We start from the raw sequence: 18,440 nt of genomic DNA on the forward strand, positions 1-18,440 counted from the left end.
TCAATATCGAAGTGATTAATAAAAATAAAAATAAGATCATCTGAAATATTACTTGTACTTGGAGATCGTATCTATAACAAACTTTCGACTCTATTCCTTGATATCTTGTTAAAATATCCTTATCTTTAACAATTTTGTAAATACTTGAAACTCAATGGTTTTTTTTTTTTTTTTTTTTTAGGATATTCAAACGAACAGAATTCGTATCTATAGAAAACTTTTTAATATTAAATCTTCCAGATCGATTATGTATATTAAAAATTTGTTTCGAACATAATCGATAACTAACTAATTAAAATGCTCTCCCAAATTGTAAATATTCTATAAAAATTTTATATATTTGATTTACAAAATTTAAAACAGGTTATCGAACAGATAAATCCATTCATGATTCGTGGACAGATCGAAAGACAATAATTACCATAATTTATCTATTTTTCTCGAGAATAGCCATTCTTCAACAAATGGATATTCAAACGTAATTCGCTGCTATCCGTAATTAGAACAATATCGAGATCATGAGTAGCTAGCCATTAATATTCTAGAAATTTAATTCAATTCGAATAATAAAAATCTATTTCTATTTATATTGAGAATCCAAAGAAGAGAAAAATCATAACGATCAATTTTAAATTTGAGAAAAAATTCTCAACAATATTTAAAATATCGATTCCTCTCCACAGACACAATAGAATTGTGTACTTTTTTTACGTTCTTATTGTTCTAAAATAAAACAAAATAAATATTATTTTCTATTCTATTAAAGAAAAATATTTAATATAATTTAAACAATACGAATTCTACGAACAATACGAAAATTTTTAGATCAATTTTCAAATGAAAGTCTATAATCCAAATCGAAAGTTCGATAGAAAAATTTACAAACGAAGAGTTCCATTGAATCGATATATACTACGATGAAGCCCTTATTGAGTTCTACTACGAGCCTCGTTGCCCCTCTCGAGAAATTGATTAGGGTGAACTTCTAGATGAGCTATATATTCCATTCACTCGAATCGTGAACATGAATGACTTGATCGCTGAAAAGGCACAGTACAATGAATGATTCTACACGTAGTATATACCTACAGATCGAATGAACGAACGATCTTTCCGAGGCCACGTGCCGGGGCCAAAGTTCGACGGGATTTATCTTTTAGATTCGATGTACATGTTTATTTACTAACATTCACCGATCCGATATTGGTAAAAAGTATTTGCAGAAAAAGACATAATAAAAGAGGCCAATAAATCTGGTGATCCCTGTTGCAAACTTCGACCCTGATCCATCCTGTTTTTCGTCCAATTCTTTCTCTTTTGTTTGTTTCCCCAGATCAGAGAAAAATAGCAAGATAAAACGATATGTATATATTTGCATATGTTAAACATTAACACGTATGAACACTTTCATATTTCTACAAAATGTACTTTTCCAAAATGTGCGGAAAACGATTATATAATAAACTTTTTCTTAATAAGAAGATAATAATTAAAAACTTATATTTGATCCGATCGTCAAATGAACGAACAATTTATGAATAAGAAATGAAATAAAAAATAATAACTATTATAAAAAAAATTTCTTTCTAATTTTATAATGATTGAAAGAAAGAAATGAATTCTCTTAACTAATAAATAACGATAATAATAAAATCATTCATCGATTCGTGAACAAGAATGATAATTATTGTATAAATTTTTAAATGTGATCGTGAAAAGAAAATATATGTTATATGGTAAATAACAGCTCAAGTGATTTTTAAATTTCAAATAAAAAATAAAACAGTCTTGACCGCTTCGGAAACGAATCGATAAACCGGAAAGGGAATGATAGAAGAAATTAACACAGGCAATTTCCATACATGAGTGCCTACACAGAATCAGCAAGGTCGATTCACTGAACGGCCCTCATTACAGATTCGAAATTAATACATATTCCGATCGTTCTACGCATGCGCGTACTGCGCATATGCGATTCTCGCCGTATGGAAATTTCGGAAACAATGTTATTTCGTGATCAAACATTATCGATATCGCGAATAAGTCAAGTTTTTGCTAAATTAACCGAACTAAAAAAAAAACACAGATGTCTTGCTTTATCCTTCTCTCGATAATCTCGCAGAATTGGTTCACGATAAGCGTGAAAATATATGCACACATATATGAGATATATATAAGATACACTTATATAGAAATTAAAGAATAATACACGAAAATACTTTTTGAATGTATCCATCCTTCATAATCACTAACAATAAAGACACGTAAAACGAAGATGTGTAATAGGCAACCACGTGCAAAGGGACGCAACGAAATGCGCATGCGCGTATTTTGAGGCGGGAAGTGCGCGTGAACGTTCATAGAATACGAAACATGGTAGATCATATATACGCAATGATACACGTGTATTGTTACTATGTGTATGCACTATACACGGATAAATATGAAAAAACATAAAACATGAATGAGAGAACGTATCAATGAGAATCATATACACGTACACATATATACACTTTAATATTTTCACCATAAGAAGGAATACGTCTGAAACTCTATACGTTAAGACCGGTTGATTACCTTTCCTTGCGAAGCCACTGTCACCGACTGTCGAAATTCCAGGGAGTGGGTGCAAAAGAAATAGGCCGGAGCGAAACGCGCGCGTGTTCGTGATCGCGTCGTGCGCGTGTACTAAGACGGTACGCGCGATGTGACCGAGAGTAAGCGCGATCAGTGTATCCCGTCGGGTGTGCACGGCTTCCATCGGTCACCGATAACGACCGAATGCCAGATTGGTCCGTCTCGAGCTCACAGGATCGTCCCGTTGGATATATGTTTCGACTCACGGCGCCTGATGATCTGCTGGCAGCACGAAGCGTGACGTAATAAACGTAGAAAGTTACAATTATATTATGGAAATTCTTATTCAAAAATTCTTTACAAGTTTCACAATAATCACGATGATTAGTATTTCCGTAGATCTTGATCCTTTTTTTGCAACATTAATCGTTAAATTTTTTACAGAATATATTAAAATATCTTGTCAACGAAACTGGTTCGCGAAGGATAAAAGAAATTCTTTTAATCGTTTAAGCCATTAATAGTTGATCGCCTACTGACGACATATTACTCGAAAATTGCAATCGATTCTCATCGAGACAGATCGAGACGCCCGCGCATCGTTCGATCGAGAATCGAAATCGATATAGACCACCCTCCGGCTATGAAAAGATCGAACAGTTGCACGTAGTAACGATATGGAATCGCAGTTTATACGGTCAACACGCGCGACGCGAGTTCCGACGATTGTCGATAAGAACTCTGGAGGCGACTGTCCGATAACCCGTTCCAGTAGAGATTGTGTGACCACCGAACCACTTGACAACTCGTTTCGACGTTTCCAACCATAAGACTGTGATAGTGAGCTCGATGACGCAATTAGCGGTGAAAAAAATTACTCAAAATGTCCAGGCACAGGTAAATACCGTTATTAATCCATCAATTTAACCGCGTCCTTGTTCTTTTCTTTTTCTATAGCAATAGTTATATGCAACAATGTGTATTTAAGAGGTGATACGATTATATTTTTGTATAATTTGACGATAATTCGTCAATTAATAAATTAGTTAATTATAACTGACTCGCGTAAAATTTATTACAAAACACTATACAAGTTTCGCTAATTCCCGCGTGAAAAAAGGCGGCATTGTCGAACCATGACTACACGTGTCTATGAAATGCAACGTCGCGCGTGGCGCAACTCACATGGCGCTGAAATAAACACTAACTTCTTTTTTTTCTTAATCCATATTCATCTCAGCTAATAATAATATATATTTAATTCTTTCAATAATCATTTCCGTCGATTGTTTCTGCCACAAATACAATCATAGATTTGTAAAAAAGTTTCTTTTAAAGAAATCTATTTATTCCGAATCTATTGATTTTTTACTTTTTAACGATTGATCATTGCAATCTATTGCAATTGATCATTCTTCTACAATATTTTTACTCAGATAAATTTCACAGAAACGAAAGATAATCCACCATGAATTCCAAGTATCATCGAGCAAATTCACTCACGTATGTGTCATGATCGTTGTCAACGAAGCTTGAACTTCGGTGTCACATTCACGTTGCACGCAGCCTGGTGTCGTCTGCTCCGACTGAAGAAAAAGTGAACAGACCAAAGGGGCAAGTGCCATAAAAGTTAATGGTAGTAGTGAAGTTTGAGGATCGTGTAAAAGAGATAAAAAAGAAAAAAAGAAAGAGAGGAAGGGAAAAAAAAGAAAAAGACAAGGAGGCTAGAGGCACGCGATAAACTATTGGAAAAAGCACGAAGTAATCGCGATAAATAACGACAAATCACTTGCAATTCTCACGCGACAGAAAGAAATGGAGGCGATAAACCTCCTCTCTGTTTCCTACGTTTAGCCCCTCCTGTTACACAGTGGTGCTTAAACGAAAGTGTAAGTTTACTTAAGGTAGGTCGCGCCAAGAATATACGCCTATCGCGCGACGAACTCTCATTCCATTCGAAATAGAGGGAGAAAACGGTATCAATAGACGATATCGAATGATTTAAAAAATTTCAAAAATTTGTGTCTGATGTGCAATTAAAAACATTCCATAGAAATAAAAATTAAATAAGAAAACATTTTCATAATTTTATACTTGCCACATACGAGTCTTCAGATTTTTTGATATATTTGGCCTTTCACTTTAATTTGACTATCATTGATAATTAAATGTTTTTTCGTATCCTCAAATGTCTTATCATTATCTATATTAAATATTTATGTCAATTTATTTATATATTATATTTACAGTGATTTAGCTTATTTATTTATTTTTTTAATGTTGACAGTAATTGCAAGCAAATTTTCGATGACAATATTTAATAACTATATAATTAGAATTATAATGATAAAAATATATAGTAATAAAATATATTTATAATATATTTTGGTAAAATTGAATTAAAGAATCAAAAAGAAGTTGAAACATTAAGAAATTCTACACCGATAAATCATCATTGATAATTGATAATTGCCGATGTAACAATAAAGTAAATTAATTGACATATTACAATGTTTTATTGCTAATAATTTACTGCGTGCTCGTGATTTACATGCAGCAAGAAAAATATTATGAAAACGTAGTAAAACGATATAATTTTAAAAAAAGCAAAATGGCGCCAACGCATATGTGTACTTATTTGAGTGCATTCGTGGGAAATATAGGGAAATACATATTATTAATAAATAAACAAGCAATGCAATATTTCAGTAATAAAAATTCATAATTCCTCTTCAATTTCAATAAACGTCACCTAATACATTTGTCCTTCTTTGTACCATAGCATATATACTTCACTTTTTTTCTTTTATTGTTTTCTTTTAACATATGCACAAGATTAAGTCGTGCGCACGTGTATTGATACGCTCATGTGTATATGTAAGTACGCATATGTATGCCTCTATTATGCACACACGACATAACACATGCTTCGTGTATCTCTACTAGAAACCCGCCTATTCCTCCTAACATACATACATACGAACATGCGCATGCGAAATGTCATATGAACACGCGCGTCGATAATATATACTCTATATATGTATATAATAAGTGTTACTGTACACTTTTGTCACGACGACACGCGTGCACATGTGTACACTTCCGACTGAATAACATGTATACATTATATTTCAATTCAAATCACAAAAACACGGTCTTTCTGCACGACAATTATGAGAATAAAAATAAGTGTCGTAATAGTTGTACTAATTAATATAGTGTAATAGTAATATTAATGGTAATAGTGATAGCAGTAGCAGTGATAATAGCACTGTTGGTATATTTTTTCTTATTGATAATAACGTTTCTTTTTTTTTTGTTATCCAAATCTTACGCATATTGATAACTAATCACCGTAATCGGCTTACCAATAAACGCTGTATATACAATGTACATACAAGTTTAACATTTGTTGTATGCCGTTTAACAAGATTTACAATTTTTTTTCATTCGTCATATATATATAAATATATAAATTTATATAACAAAAAAAAATACATATATATCTATATATAGATTTATATATTTATATGGATCATAGGCATGTATGCGATTGTAAATAAAAAGTATCATATATAAATGAATAACATTTTGTCTATTCGCGATAATCAATATTTAATTAGTATATAGTATGACACGACAAACTATAACTTTGCCGAAAGTCGTGTCGAACAACACGTGTATTAGTCGAGAATTAGTTTGTGTTAATTAATATACTTCAATTATTTCACATTTTTTCCCGACAGTCAATTCTGTTAACTAAAGAATTAATTTACACAAACTAGATTGCATAAGACGAAATGTTTTCTTTATACATTCAATGAAATAAACATTCTAGTTGAATCATTAATATATTAATTAATTTCTATCTAATAGCATGTTAATTATTCATAATCAATACATTAATACAAGGACGTATGTCCCAAAACAAAAATTATATATTTTCTATTTGCCTAGTTTTTTCGGAATTCGTTATACACTATTTTACAATTGCCTATATAATTATTTACAATTTTTTCCGCAATAGCGAATCTATCTGTATGTTAACTAATCCACATTTTTTAATCTATAATATGTATATACATTTGTTGTGTATGCAAGAAAAATATCTCTCTGAATGTAATTTAATTGGAATTGTATCTTTGGATTGCGACCAAAAATAGATTTAAGTAATATATTGTAGATGGGTATTCTCGATTAAGAATGGTCAATCATTGCATGGATTATCCATGTAATATATATAACATTAAAAGTCAAATGCGATATTTACTAACATAAATAATACGAAAAATCGACATAGTATAGCAAACTTTCGTTGTTTTCGATACGTAAATTTTAGATCAAAAATAGAATACGAGTAAATATTGCTAGAAAGTACTATAATAGATATAAATGAGCATAAAGAAGAGAGCCATTTATAAAAAATGAAAATTGACCATCCTTATTCTAAATTAATATTTATCATTTGTGATGATTAATAATATTCATTTCAATATTATTCGATATGCAAGTGCAAAAGCATTTTTTTCACTTTTTCAATATTTTTTATACTGATCATTCTATACTGATTAAGTTAATAAATTTTTCTATCTATCATCTACTATTGACATAGGCAAATGAAATTCTCCACCTGATGGCATTTTTTACATTGTTATGTATTTGTGTATATATGTATATTTATATTTATATATTAGAGTTTCATAAAAAAAATTAGATACAATTGCAAAATTCTAAATACGTTAAAAATACCATCAGGTTGTACTCATTAATTTGTGCTTTAGCATTAAAATGTATAACGAAGAAGTACTTTTTTCAGACCTTTTTGAAGCAGCAGCCCTATCACAGTATGGCTCGGAGATGAAGGCTTTTTTTTTTCTCCTTATACAGATCAGATTTTATAAAACAGATTCTATTTGTTTAATTTCCTTTTCAGGAGGTTCTTGCGGAGATGGCGCAGTTTCTACAATTTCAGGAATATCCTCTTCATTTTCTTCTTCGATATCTTCATCAATTGGAGTCAATGTATCTAATATCACAGGCTGAGTCTGTAACAAATTTTATGTTTTTTTGTTAATTTAAAATAATTTAAAAATAATGTTTATATGTATATTATACTTATTATATTTACCTGTGGCGTTGTACAGCGTTTCATTGCTGGAGCCATGAAACTAGTAACTGTACTTACAAGGAAGAAAAATCCTGCCATAAAAAATGGGATGCTATAGCTTTGCGTTGCGTCATAAACAGCACCTGCTAAAGGTGAACCAATGATAGCTGCTGCTCCTCTAAATAAGATTAAAAGGCCAAATGCATTGGTCAATTTATCCAATCCCAAAAGGTCTACCAAAATAATTGACGTCAAAGAAATATATCCAGCTGAAATATTATGAAAACAAATATATAATATCAAAAAAAAAATTAAACTTAAAAATAAAATTTATTAATTTTAATACTTACATATAGCTATTCCAAAAAGAATGCTCATAATAATATAAGCAGGATACGAATGACAAAACGGAATTGCAGCCACAGCAACTGTTGATATAATTAAGCAAATATTATTCAACAATAATGAGTCTACTTGTGGAAAATCCGCAATGTATCCACAAGCTACACGACCCAGAGTATTGGTAATTCCAATAATAGATACTAAATATGATGCAAGAGTCTTGTCAATATTCTAAAAATGATATGTATTGAAAAATTGATATATATATGATTACAAAAATGTAGGTAAAAAAAGAAATTATTATAATTTTTAACTTACATCTAAAACTGCAGCATCTAATAAATATACAAAAGGGACGTATAAACCAGCCATTCCAAATACGTTACTAATACCAATTAAAAGAAATACTGGATCTTTTAGCAAAGATACATCCATCATAGTTGCCAGAGCTTCTTTAAACGAATCAGGTAATACCAAACAAGGACATAGAGGTTCTGTAACATTTATTGTTTTAATATAAAAATTTATAAATCATTGCATATTTATCTTTGAAAAATTTCTTACGCTCGCGCGCCTTTTCAATGTCGGTATCTTTAATATCTCCACGAACGGATTTTGATAAAGAAATAACACTTTGACGATAATTTGCAAGTGATTTTTGACTTTGATATTCTGGTAAGTTAACAACACTACCACTATAAAAAATATCCTTTCTTGATAGTGGTCGAATTATCTGTGGTTTTTCTTTTGGAATACTAGTCTTACTGGTGGTAAAAGTAATACTTTCGCCATCCTATAAAATATATATTGTTTATAATTTACATAATATTTTTGTTAAATTAAGTGTTCGAAAAAGTATGATAAAACGTACATCTATTTCCGCATTATTGTTTCGAGAACCCATAACACTGCTTGTCGAAAGTCTCAAATGTAAACTCTTTCTAATATCACCATTAGAATTCAATGTTGTTCTAGAATTCTTAATGGCACTAAGACTTGGTTTATATCTTTCACCAGTACTTGTTTTGCGGATTCTATCAAAAAAGGGTACAGAACCATTTTTAGGTAAACCTTGTACATGAGTTGTAAAAGCAGGCTGTGAAGCATTTCTAGGAATTATTGGTTTGAATTCGCTTTCAGACTTCTCTATATCTTTGGTATCATCAATATTTTTTCTACTCTTTGATTTAGTGGAAATGTTTTTTAAATCCATACTGCCACTATTACTAGTTGCTCCACTAGAAGAGTGTTCTTGTACTTTCACTTCCGATATAGTGGGAAGAGTTGGTACCGTTGGAACTGGTGTTAAAGGAGTTCCTTTAATATTAAAATAAAATATATCATAAAAACCATATTAGATTACCTTATTATAATCAATTAATTATCAATATTAATTTCAACTCATATTTTCTTACCAGGCACTAATTGGTCTAAATTGAAACTGGAATGAACACCAGGATCAATATTAATAGGCATTTTCATTCTCTTTTCCATAGATCCATCAGGCAGTTGTACCATGAAATAAGAACCCCCAATACTCCCACGTTCCATTTGAAATCTTTTCTCCTCTGCCATTCTTTGTAACAATGGTTTAACAGAAGAAGCTTTTGGATATTCTAATGGCCTCATCATTGCACCAAATACCTGTAATGTTCACCTATTGTTATCATCAAATCTATGTTCTATAATTTCTTAGAAAACTTATAGATATTACTTACAGCACAATTTAAAATAAGGCCTGCAAGAATTAAATTTGCTCCTTTCCAATTATATGCTTCTAATAACATTGTTGCAAGAGGTGCAAATGCAAATGTGCCAAATCCTGAACCACATACAGCAATACCTGTAGCTAATGATCTTTTGGTTTCAAAATAATAACCTACACAAACTACTGCTGGCAAATATATTAGACCAAATCCAATTCCTGAAACAATGTAATTATTATAATATAATAATTCAAACTATTGTATCTAAAAAATAACTTAAAATCTAATATATTTAAAATCTAAAATATTACACACACCTCCCATAACACCATAAGTTATCATAAGCATATTTACACTGGTTGAAAATGTTGAAAGTACAAATGCTGCTGCACCTAAAAAACTTCCTGCCATACATACTGCTCTACATCCATACTTATTTGTTAAAGCACTGACAATAGGTCCTAGAAAATGATTGTAACATTTAAAATTAATATTTTATTATTACAAAAAAAAAGATATTTTATAATAAAAAAATTTACCAGCACTGAGGTACATGCCAGATAACAATGAACCAACCCACGCAGTTTTGCCTTTTCCTTCTCCAAAATATGTAACAAATTCTCCCAGAAAAACACCAAATGTATAAGCGATACCATCAACTATCATATTACACATGAATGATGCAAATACCACCACCCATCCATATCCACCATCTGGTGGAGGTGGTATATCATGGTATTCACATAATGATCCTCCTTCATCTTCTGGAGATGCTTCATCACTAGCTCCATCAGTAGCAGTTAATTTTGCATGCTCTTCTACAGAATATTCACTTTCCGTCTGTAAAAAGTGTAAATATTTTCATCAGTTTAATGATAATGTATAAATGTAGAGTTAGATATTATATTGTCTCTAACATTATTTAATAAATTATTATATATTAAAAATAATAAAAATCAGATTTAATTCATCTATTATTAAAAAATTTGAATATATTTTGAATCTTGTAACATTATAATATTGTAATGTTAATATTTATGTTTGTCTTATATAAAGTAGTGGTAGTTCACCTTGTAGAATATAAGAAAAATATCAAATACCTTTCTTTCATACTAATGTGTAAATATATAGACATATCATTCTATATGTATCTGATTAGTAAATTAAATAAGAATTTTTAAAAATTTCAAAAAATTATAGACATTTAAATAAAAAATTATTTTTACACATTTTTCTCCAATTAAAATAGAAATTTAATGAAATTATAATGATGAAATTAAATGAATCAACAAGAACGCAATTCCGGAAGACATCTTTTGGAGCGTAATGTGAGAACGAGCGGTCGTGCCATATTATAAGATGATCTCATAACGCAAACGCAAGCATAGATATTATATGGCTACTGTGACTTAACCATTCCCTAAGGCTACGTTTATCCAAGGTAAAATAGTGTTTCCTCTGAATCTAATAAACAAGAAACGATATTGATCACGCGATAAAAATGACTCTGCTTCACAAAAATGTATAACTCTTTAATACTTTTTTAACATAATATAAGGATACTAATAAATTTAAAAAAAAAAACGTACAAGAGAATATAGTTCCATGCCTTCTTGAATTTGAACATATTTTGCATAATCGTAAAAGAAAAAATCCGTAAGGATTTGTTTTATAAATATTTTAGAATAAAAGAGTTCGTACAATGATCTAGACTGCCAACATATTAAATGAATTCAAATATAGCGCTAAGACATACGAAAGCATCGATAGTGACTCGATAGTGACTTAGCCGAATGGAAGGTCAGCCGAATCAGCTGATCTACTGTCATTAGAATTGGTAAAGCGTGCGCCACCTAACGTCAAGGCAAAGGAAACTTGACAAGAGTATTGTTTTCGACCTTGTTTTCGTGACGGTGGTGTCACATTTGCAACGGGTGCAAATTGTGCACACAAGTACGCAGTGATACACGGCTGTGCTGACGATATATACAAATGCGTGTATGGTGTTTCGCGTTTGTCAGAAACTGCTACAAAAGTGTAAATTACATTTATCAAGGCTAAGTCACGTGTTGTTTCCGAACACGTACGAAGAAACTATAAAGAAAAGCGAAACGAGATCGTGCCTTGAAATTCGAGGCGAATCAGATCACCCAAGAATGAAGACAAGAAATGCTTAAACGCACGCATATTACCAAATAGGGACGAATTTTCGAAACGTACCGTACTGATCTTCCGCACGCGACGCGAGCCGTATTGGCTGTACTGCGACTTGTTGAGCGACACGCGCGACATTCTATGATCGCTTTAATGTCAGACTCCGTTCGTTTCGTCGTTGGCCTCCACACACTGTGCAGAGTTCTATTTTCGTAGAAGTGCGCGCAGCTGTGCGCGCTGTATATTCTTTCTTTCCGTGACTTTATCCCTCAAAGTTTGCCACGCTACGCCACTTCCGCGCGATTTAACACTCCCCCTGTTAGCAAATAACAGGAGTAGCAATATCAATCATCAAAATCCGCTGCCATGTCTTTCACACTCGCGCGCTTCGAGTCAACTTCTATCATACGATCATCGCACGCTCACTGCCTTCTATGTATTATGGATCAACCGAACTTAAAAAACGTGCGCAGTAACTTTTCTAAAAAAGTACACTTTTGTGAAGAAATTAAGAATATATATTGCTTTATTCCTTCTTGCAACACCCGATAACGATACACATACAGTAACGTGTCTTAATAAATTCAGTTCATCAATAAGATTCAGCCATGAGTTTCGGATGCACACGAATGAAATGGCACTATACACCTAAAATGATTCAGCACGCGCAAATTGTCATGACAAGTTTGCCGGCAGAAACGATTGGTTTTGCTGTTGGACGTATAACTGCTATGTATCACTACGCACTACAGAAATTCTATTTATATACAAACACGGTAATAGAGCCTTCTTCAAATTTCCATGTATAAAATAACTTTATTTTCTAAGTGCACAATATTCTTTCTTCTGTCATTGTGTTTTGTGATCTTTGTATAGTGCAAAAATAATGCTGAATGAATAAAACAACATGCAACGATGTGTCAATAATGTAATCACTGCATTTTGGTGATTGCGAATGTATGTGCGAATACACTGTGTTTACTATTATTATATTTTACGATTCTAAGATATACAAATGACTAAACTACACGGATCTTCGTGAGAATTTAAGTACCCGCCGAACAAAAGAACTGCTTGCGACAACGAGAGAGCACGGAGCTCTCGTTGAAGCGGCACTGATCGTTTGTGCGCGAAAAGTTAACCTATAAATGCGAAGCGTCTCATGCGTCCCCACCCTATCACAATTACGTGGCGCGACAACCAGACGATTTGTGAATTTGCTGAACCAAGATTTTAAAAGATGTTTTAAATTTTTATATGTATATATTTTTTTTAATTATTTTAATTAATATAAAATACAATTATATTAAAGAAAAAAAAATCGATCTAAATTTTCAATGATTATTTATATACATTTATACACATAGATATTTTTAATATTTTCAATACGAAATCATTTACTTAAAATACTTTATGTTTTTATAAAAGTATAAATATCAAGAAGTTTAAATTATGATACAATTCGAATTAGTTATACTATATACTTTTAAAAAAATTTTAATAATTTTTTTATATCAAAAATATTCTTTTTAAAAGAATATTAAGAAAATAAAATTTTAGAGAAATTATTATACAAATTAAATTTATTTTTCAATTTTTTTATCTCAAAGACATTTAACAACTTTAAAATATTTTCGCTAAAAAACACATTTTTAAGAATAAATGTTAATTTATGATAATAAAGATTAAACTAAAAAATTAAATTATACGAATCAAAAAAAACTTAATCAATGTTTTATTTAATTCAAAATATAATTGTTATGGACAAGAAAGCACAAAAATAAATAATTTCATGATGCTGGTCTTCACGCAAAGTCAAAAACTTTTTAGTATCGTTTAACGAATCAATAATTGTATCAAGGGTTACTTTGTGTATTATGGGAGATATTGCACCGATTGACCAATACATTGCAGCTCAATGTCACTCGACTCTGCTCAGCATAGATGATTCATATTTGACTGGTATAATAGTATAGAGATCGACAAGTTATTTATTCTAACGTGCAATTATAGCAGCAACTTGAACTTACGTTTAATGTTTCGACATATCGTTCCGCGTTAGCCATTAGTCCGATGCACGCGCGTTGTAGTTTTTTTTTTAATATCACGGGATAGAGACAAGTCCACCTCAACCGTTTATGCAATTTTTAGAGTTTCGAAACGTTACCTCACTAAGCAAATATTTGCTGGCAACGCTCTCGTACTTCAGGAAGAAAGTGACAGTTCCCGGTGGTGTGTTGCTATCAGGTGGCTTCGAGAAATCATGTTCATGGTCGAACAGCTAAATAATCGTACGCGAAACATTGTATATCGTAAAGTGACCATCATATAGTAGCGTGACGCGCGCACTAATAATCTAAGTCGATGCTTACACTACCATGAAATTAATCTTGCACGCGAATGAAGGTTACCAAATATATCATACTATCGAGATTACCGATACATAGAATCGCGGTTAATCGATTGCCATTTAATGATGGCCGTCACGACGAAAATCACCAAACGATCGAATTACAGCGATATGAACGATAGCTGGCGAAAGGGGGCGGGGCGCTGAAGCAGGAGGGCACTAAGTAAACATTCTGAAGATGATCTCGAGTCGATATGTAACAGTGGTGGAAACACTCAAAGAATCAGCACCGATAAAAGGGATAGGTAGACGGGAGGAGAATGGTACCACTGGTATGTAACGTCGATCACGCGAGAGTTACTACTGCAACATGCTGCATTCCACTGATGCTTTACTCGTCTGCTCGAGCACGTTTATGAATTAATTAGATAATAACTAGCGACAATTAATGTTGAAGGCACGATACATGAAAACACCATCTGCTTTTGATCTCCGCACAAAAATTAACTGACAGGAACAATCAGATAATATTATTTTATGAAAAAAAATCAATACGTTTAAATAAGAATTTTTTTGTCTCAATTTGAATTTGATTAATTGAATTCGAAAGTTATAGGTAGGTACCAAACTTTCTTTTTCGATAGTATTTTCATGAAAATGATATAGATATACACGTGCAGGCGTAAACAAAATTCATAATTTATAGTAATCATAAGAACATCTGGTTCTTGTCTTCTTAGAAATATCAGCGGCAACAGTGCTTTAAAATGACTCAGAAACCGTAAACAAGAACTACATCATGATATTTTCTTGATTTGTAACAGATCATTGTTTACGACGATGTTAGTCTCTTCTTCATTGTCCCAGTTTGCTTAGGACCGCGAGATATCAGGAGTTGTGATAAAAGCATGAATATAATCAAGAAAGGAAGAGCAACATTCTCCCTATTTCGATGAATCACATTGTGTGAGTAATTATTTTAAACTATAATCTTACCGAATTGTTGAATTGATATGATACTTTTTTTTATTCGCTTGTATTATAATAAAACAAAAATTTAAAAAAAGATTAAAAGAAAATAGAACCACTCATTATAAGCTTGAAAAATCGCTAATAAATTATTTAAAATCATGTGATTCGATCTAATCAAATTTAATCTGTTTAAAGGAATTAGGAAAATTCACTACCGTTTGTAATCACTGTGATTAATTGTCTATTTATTCTATCCATGATTCGCTGTCACAATCAGTTCAATCGACCTCATTAATTACTTTATTAATTTAATGAAGGTTAGGTGTCCGAAATTCATTTCTTATTTATCGAAATTTGTTTGTGTTAATGACATCTAAATAAGAGTCTTTGATAGAAACAATCGAAACAAATTTATAGGTATTCCTACTTACAATTTAATATTTATCGGCCGAATAGTCGAAGGATAAGGGAAATACTCGACATCGATACAGAATGATAACGAATTCAACAAACACTTAAAAGATAAGATGTTCTCGCGTAATACATCTTAATCCATGGCTCGACATCAATCCATAAACTGGCACGTGATATAATCTACGAGGTACATAATACAAAAAAATAATAACATCCATAACTCCACCCAAAATACAAAATTTCATACGCGAAATTTATTCTTTCTAATATTACCAACGATATACTGATGAGCTATTTGCAAGAATTATCATTGTTCCAACTAGGTAACACAAACCACTTTCACTTGTGCATTTCGTGATTAATTTAATCATATCGTATATTTTGTCATTCAATTTATAATTTTCTATAATATATATATTAATTAATATATATTAATTAATAATATTTAAAAATATTCAAAAATGCCATGAAAATTACTAATAAAATTTTTGTACACGTGCGCACGAAAAAAAACATGTTTATCAATCGAAAATATTTCGTTATCAATAAATTAAATTTTTATTAAACCGATGAAACAACGAATTGCTGTTATTCAATCTTTTTGAAGTCAACTCATATGGTAATATATCAATGGAATAGATCATATAAGTTGTAATCATTGTCAACATCATAATTTCAATATAAACACGATTCAACTTTTACTATGTTACTTTACTTATCTTAATATGCGATTTTAATGACATGAAGCGATGTCTTTAGTTAAAAGTAACAAAATAAAACGAACATGATAAGGTAAAAATTTTTATAGACTATTATTCGATTAGAAAATCTATTTTACATACCTTATTTTTAGGCGACATCACGCGATATTGGCGTTCTATTTAAATAAAGATGAATACACCCTCACAGTAAATGAAAAAACGAATAAGGAGGGAAAAAGAGATGGCCGTACTTGTGCCACCTGAGTGGACAGTGTCCAGCTGTGAAACGAGAAAGAAGCGATATGAAAATGCGCGCTGCTCAACCACCGGCTGACTTATCGCATCGCAGTCGGTTGAGTCCATCCAATTCCCCACTCTATGAAATCCATCTCACTTCATTTCCCTTGCCAACTCTTCTTCATGTATTCCATCGTTTCGATTTGCTCATGTTTCTCTCTTTGTTTTACGATTTCTCTTTCTATATTCTTATCCTTTTCTTCTTCTCTTTGTTACACACAAAATCAACCGTCTTCCTTCTGCTACAGATTTCCACGCAGACATCATTCACGCAATGCAATATCGTGCGCGCGGAAATAAAATGCGCGGCTACTGATCTATCGATAAGTACAAAGTTCTAACTGTGTATACACCCAGATATTTCAAATATGCACAAGATATCACTGTTGGATGAAGATCTTTCAAACATTGGACGTGACACAAGCAAGATGATACCAACAAATATATGCAATTTAATGAATAAGAGAATAATCAAGGAAGAAAAAAAGTTAAGTATTAAAGAGAATCAGAAAAAATTTCAAACTTCGTTTACTTCGGAATTCAATACGATTGAGCAGAAGTTATTTTCTAAATTAAACAATTCTTATATTAAACAGAGTTTCATCATGAAGGGAATTCTAACGCAGACACGCGAATACATTTCTGTTTTATGACGAAAATAGAGTAACAAATCATAGTGTTCGATTTACACATTTCACATTTAACCATTAACTATTTCACATTTAACCATTTCAAATATTCAATAAAATTTTTCTTATGATGATTCTTCTATTATTACACATTACTATGAAAATATAAATTGAAATATTATGGAAGAAAAATTATAAAAATTAAAAATAAAATTAAAAAACAAAAACGGTTTTAACTTTTAACCTATGTTAGTAGAGAGAAAAAAGCAATAAAAACAAGAAATGAAAAAAACTTACGATATGATTAACCATAGGTTTTGGCTTGATTTGCAGGCCATCATCGTCGCCGATCTGCTCCCCAATCTGTTCGCGGCTACTGGTAGGGCCCATCTCGGCGCCGCGGCGCCTACCTTAGACTCGGTTGTCACTATTTTCAACGGATTGAAACAGCCACAGCTTCGTGATCCTATGTCCTCGTATACGAGGAACGATGCGAGAACAAAGCAATCACCAGCCGGATGACACCTTGTCCGGGCAGTCCGCTGCGCCCCCTTTCGATTTATAAGCTATCCATTGGCGATACATGAACAATCCTGGAAGTCGTAGCTGCTCGATGACAGCTTCTTCCGGGCTACTTAGCGCGTCTTTTTTTTCCTTTGTTTCTCAAACTTTTTTTTCTTTCACTTCCTCGATGTTACAATACACTACAATACTTGAAGATGAAAGAAACACATCTTCTTAAAACTTGAACATTTGTCAAAGGATAATAAATTGCTCCTTTGGTGCTAGAACGTTGATGATACGTCGGTTTCTTTTTCCGGTGTTCTCGTTACGACCAATTCGGTGAAATCGCAACACGATTGCCACCACTGGCACCAATTTCAGATTATTAGAACCCTCAATAACAACGAGGACGTCGCTTACACCCCGCGCACGACCTAGTCCACGGAATTTCGATCCACCTTTTCAGGAACTATTACGTGCCGCCTCCCCGACCTGTTTCTTTTTTAATCGTTCGCGTTCCAGTGTGATACAGTAAGAAAAAATTAATAATGATGCTATCACCGTTGTTGCAGCCGTTCAAGTGAGTATTTACGATACAACCAGATAACGGAGAACGTGAAAATCTTGTTGAAAAGAATTTTCTTGCAGACGATCCCGCCGCGGGTGGGTAGCGCCGCGGCGCCCCGG

General features: G+C 32.2%; 3 protein-coding genes and 2 long non-coding RNA genes across 13 annotated transcripts in view; 3 read left to right on the plus strand and 2 right to left on the minus strand.

The window, feature by feature from the left end:
• The window catches only part of LOC102680381, a 20,689-nt gene extending 15,900 nt beyond the window's left edge, over positions 1–4,789 (minus strand). Inside the window, exon 1 of the mRNA XM_006613957.2 lies at positions 4,081–4,789. Coding sequence (XP_006614020.1) covers positions 4,081–4,202 — 122 coding nt within the window. The 5' untranslated portion in view covers positions 4,203–4,789. The remainder of the gene's footprint in view (positions 1–4,080) is intronic.
• Positions 1,667–4,629, plus strand: LOC102680291. The gene is made up of 2 exons (XR_421491.2): positions 1,667–3,474; positions 4,027–4,629. It is a non-coding gene; the product is annotated as an uncharacterized LOC102680291 (long non-coding RNA).
• Positions 4,790–5,280: 491 nt separating the features above from the next.
• LOC102679827 (monocarboxylate transporter 3) lies at positions 5,281–18,000 on the minus strand. 6 transcript variants are annotated; one of them, XM_006613952.2, is made up of 11 exons: positions 17,547–18,000; positions 10,272–10,572; positions 10,050–10,193; positions 9,745–9,950; positions 9,442–9,670; positions 8,898–9,343; positions 8,591–8,819; positions 8,345–8,520; positions 8,035–8,257; positions 7,706–7,953; positions 5,281–7,622 (listed from the first exon to the last, which is right to left on the minus strand). In XM_006613952.2, exons 1-11 carry the CDS (start codon positions 17,637–17,639, stop codon positions 7,473–7,475), a joined length of 2,445 nt encoding a protein of 814 aa, XP_006614015.1. In that variant the 5' UTR covers positions 17,640–18,000; the 3' UTR covers positions 5,281–7,472. The 6 variants fall into 6 exon arrangements, with proteins under 6 accessions (XP_006614015.1, XP_006614018.1, XP_006614017.1 ...); XM_006613955.2 differs by lacking the exon at positions 17,547–18,000 and adding an exon at positions 16,465–16,776; XM_006613954.2 differs by lacking the exon at positions 17,547–18,000 and adding an exon at positions 13,917–14,319.
• The window catches only part of LOC102679323 (delta(14)-sterol reductase TM7SF2), an 11,375-nt gene continuing 7,364 nt past the window's right edge, over positions 14,430–18,440 (plus strand). For 2 of the 4 annotated variants that reach the window (XM_031509599.1, XM_031509600.1), the window contains exons 1-2: positions 14,709–14,856; positions 15,061–15,202. In XM_031509599.1, the coding sequence (XP_031365459.1) occupies positions 15,189–15,202 (14 nt within the window). In that variant the 5' untranslated portion in view covers positions 14,709–14,856; positions 15,061–15,188. Of the gene's footprint in view, positions 14,569–14,708; positions 14,857–15,060; positions 15,203–18,440 lie in introns of those variants that run through there. The other 2 variants (XM_031509598.1, XM_006613948.2) reach the window with 2 other exon arrangements.
• LOC116185361 lies at positions 16,716–18,045 on the plus strand. The gene is made up of 2 exons (XR_004150203.1): positions 16,716–17,107; positions 17,583–18,045. It is a non-coding gene; the product is annotated as an uncharacterized LOC116185361 (long non-coding RNA).

The sequence above is a fragment of the Apis dorsata genome, unplaced genomic scaffold (genome assembly GCF_000469605.1).
Source record: "Apis dorsata unplaced genomic scaffold, Apis dorsata 1.3 scaffold_165, whole genome shotgun sequence".
Lineage (NCBI taxonomy): Eukaryota > Metazoa > Arthropoda > Insecta > Hymenoptera > Apidae > Apis > Apis dorsata.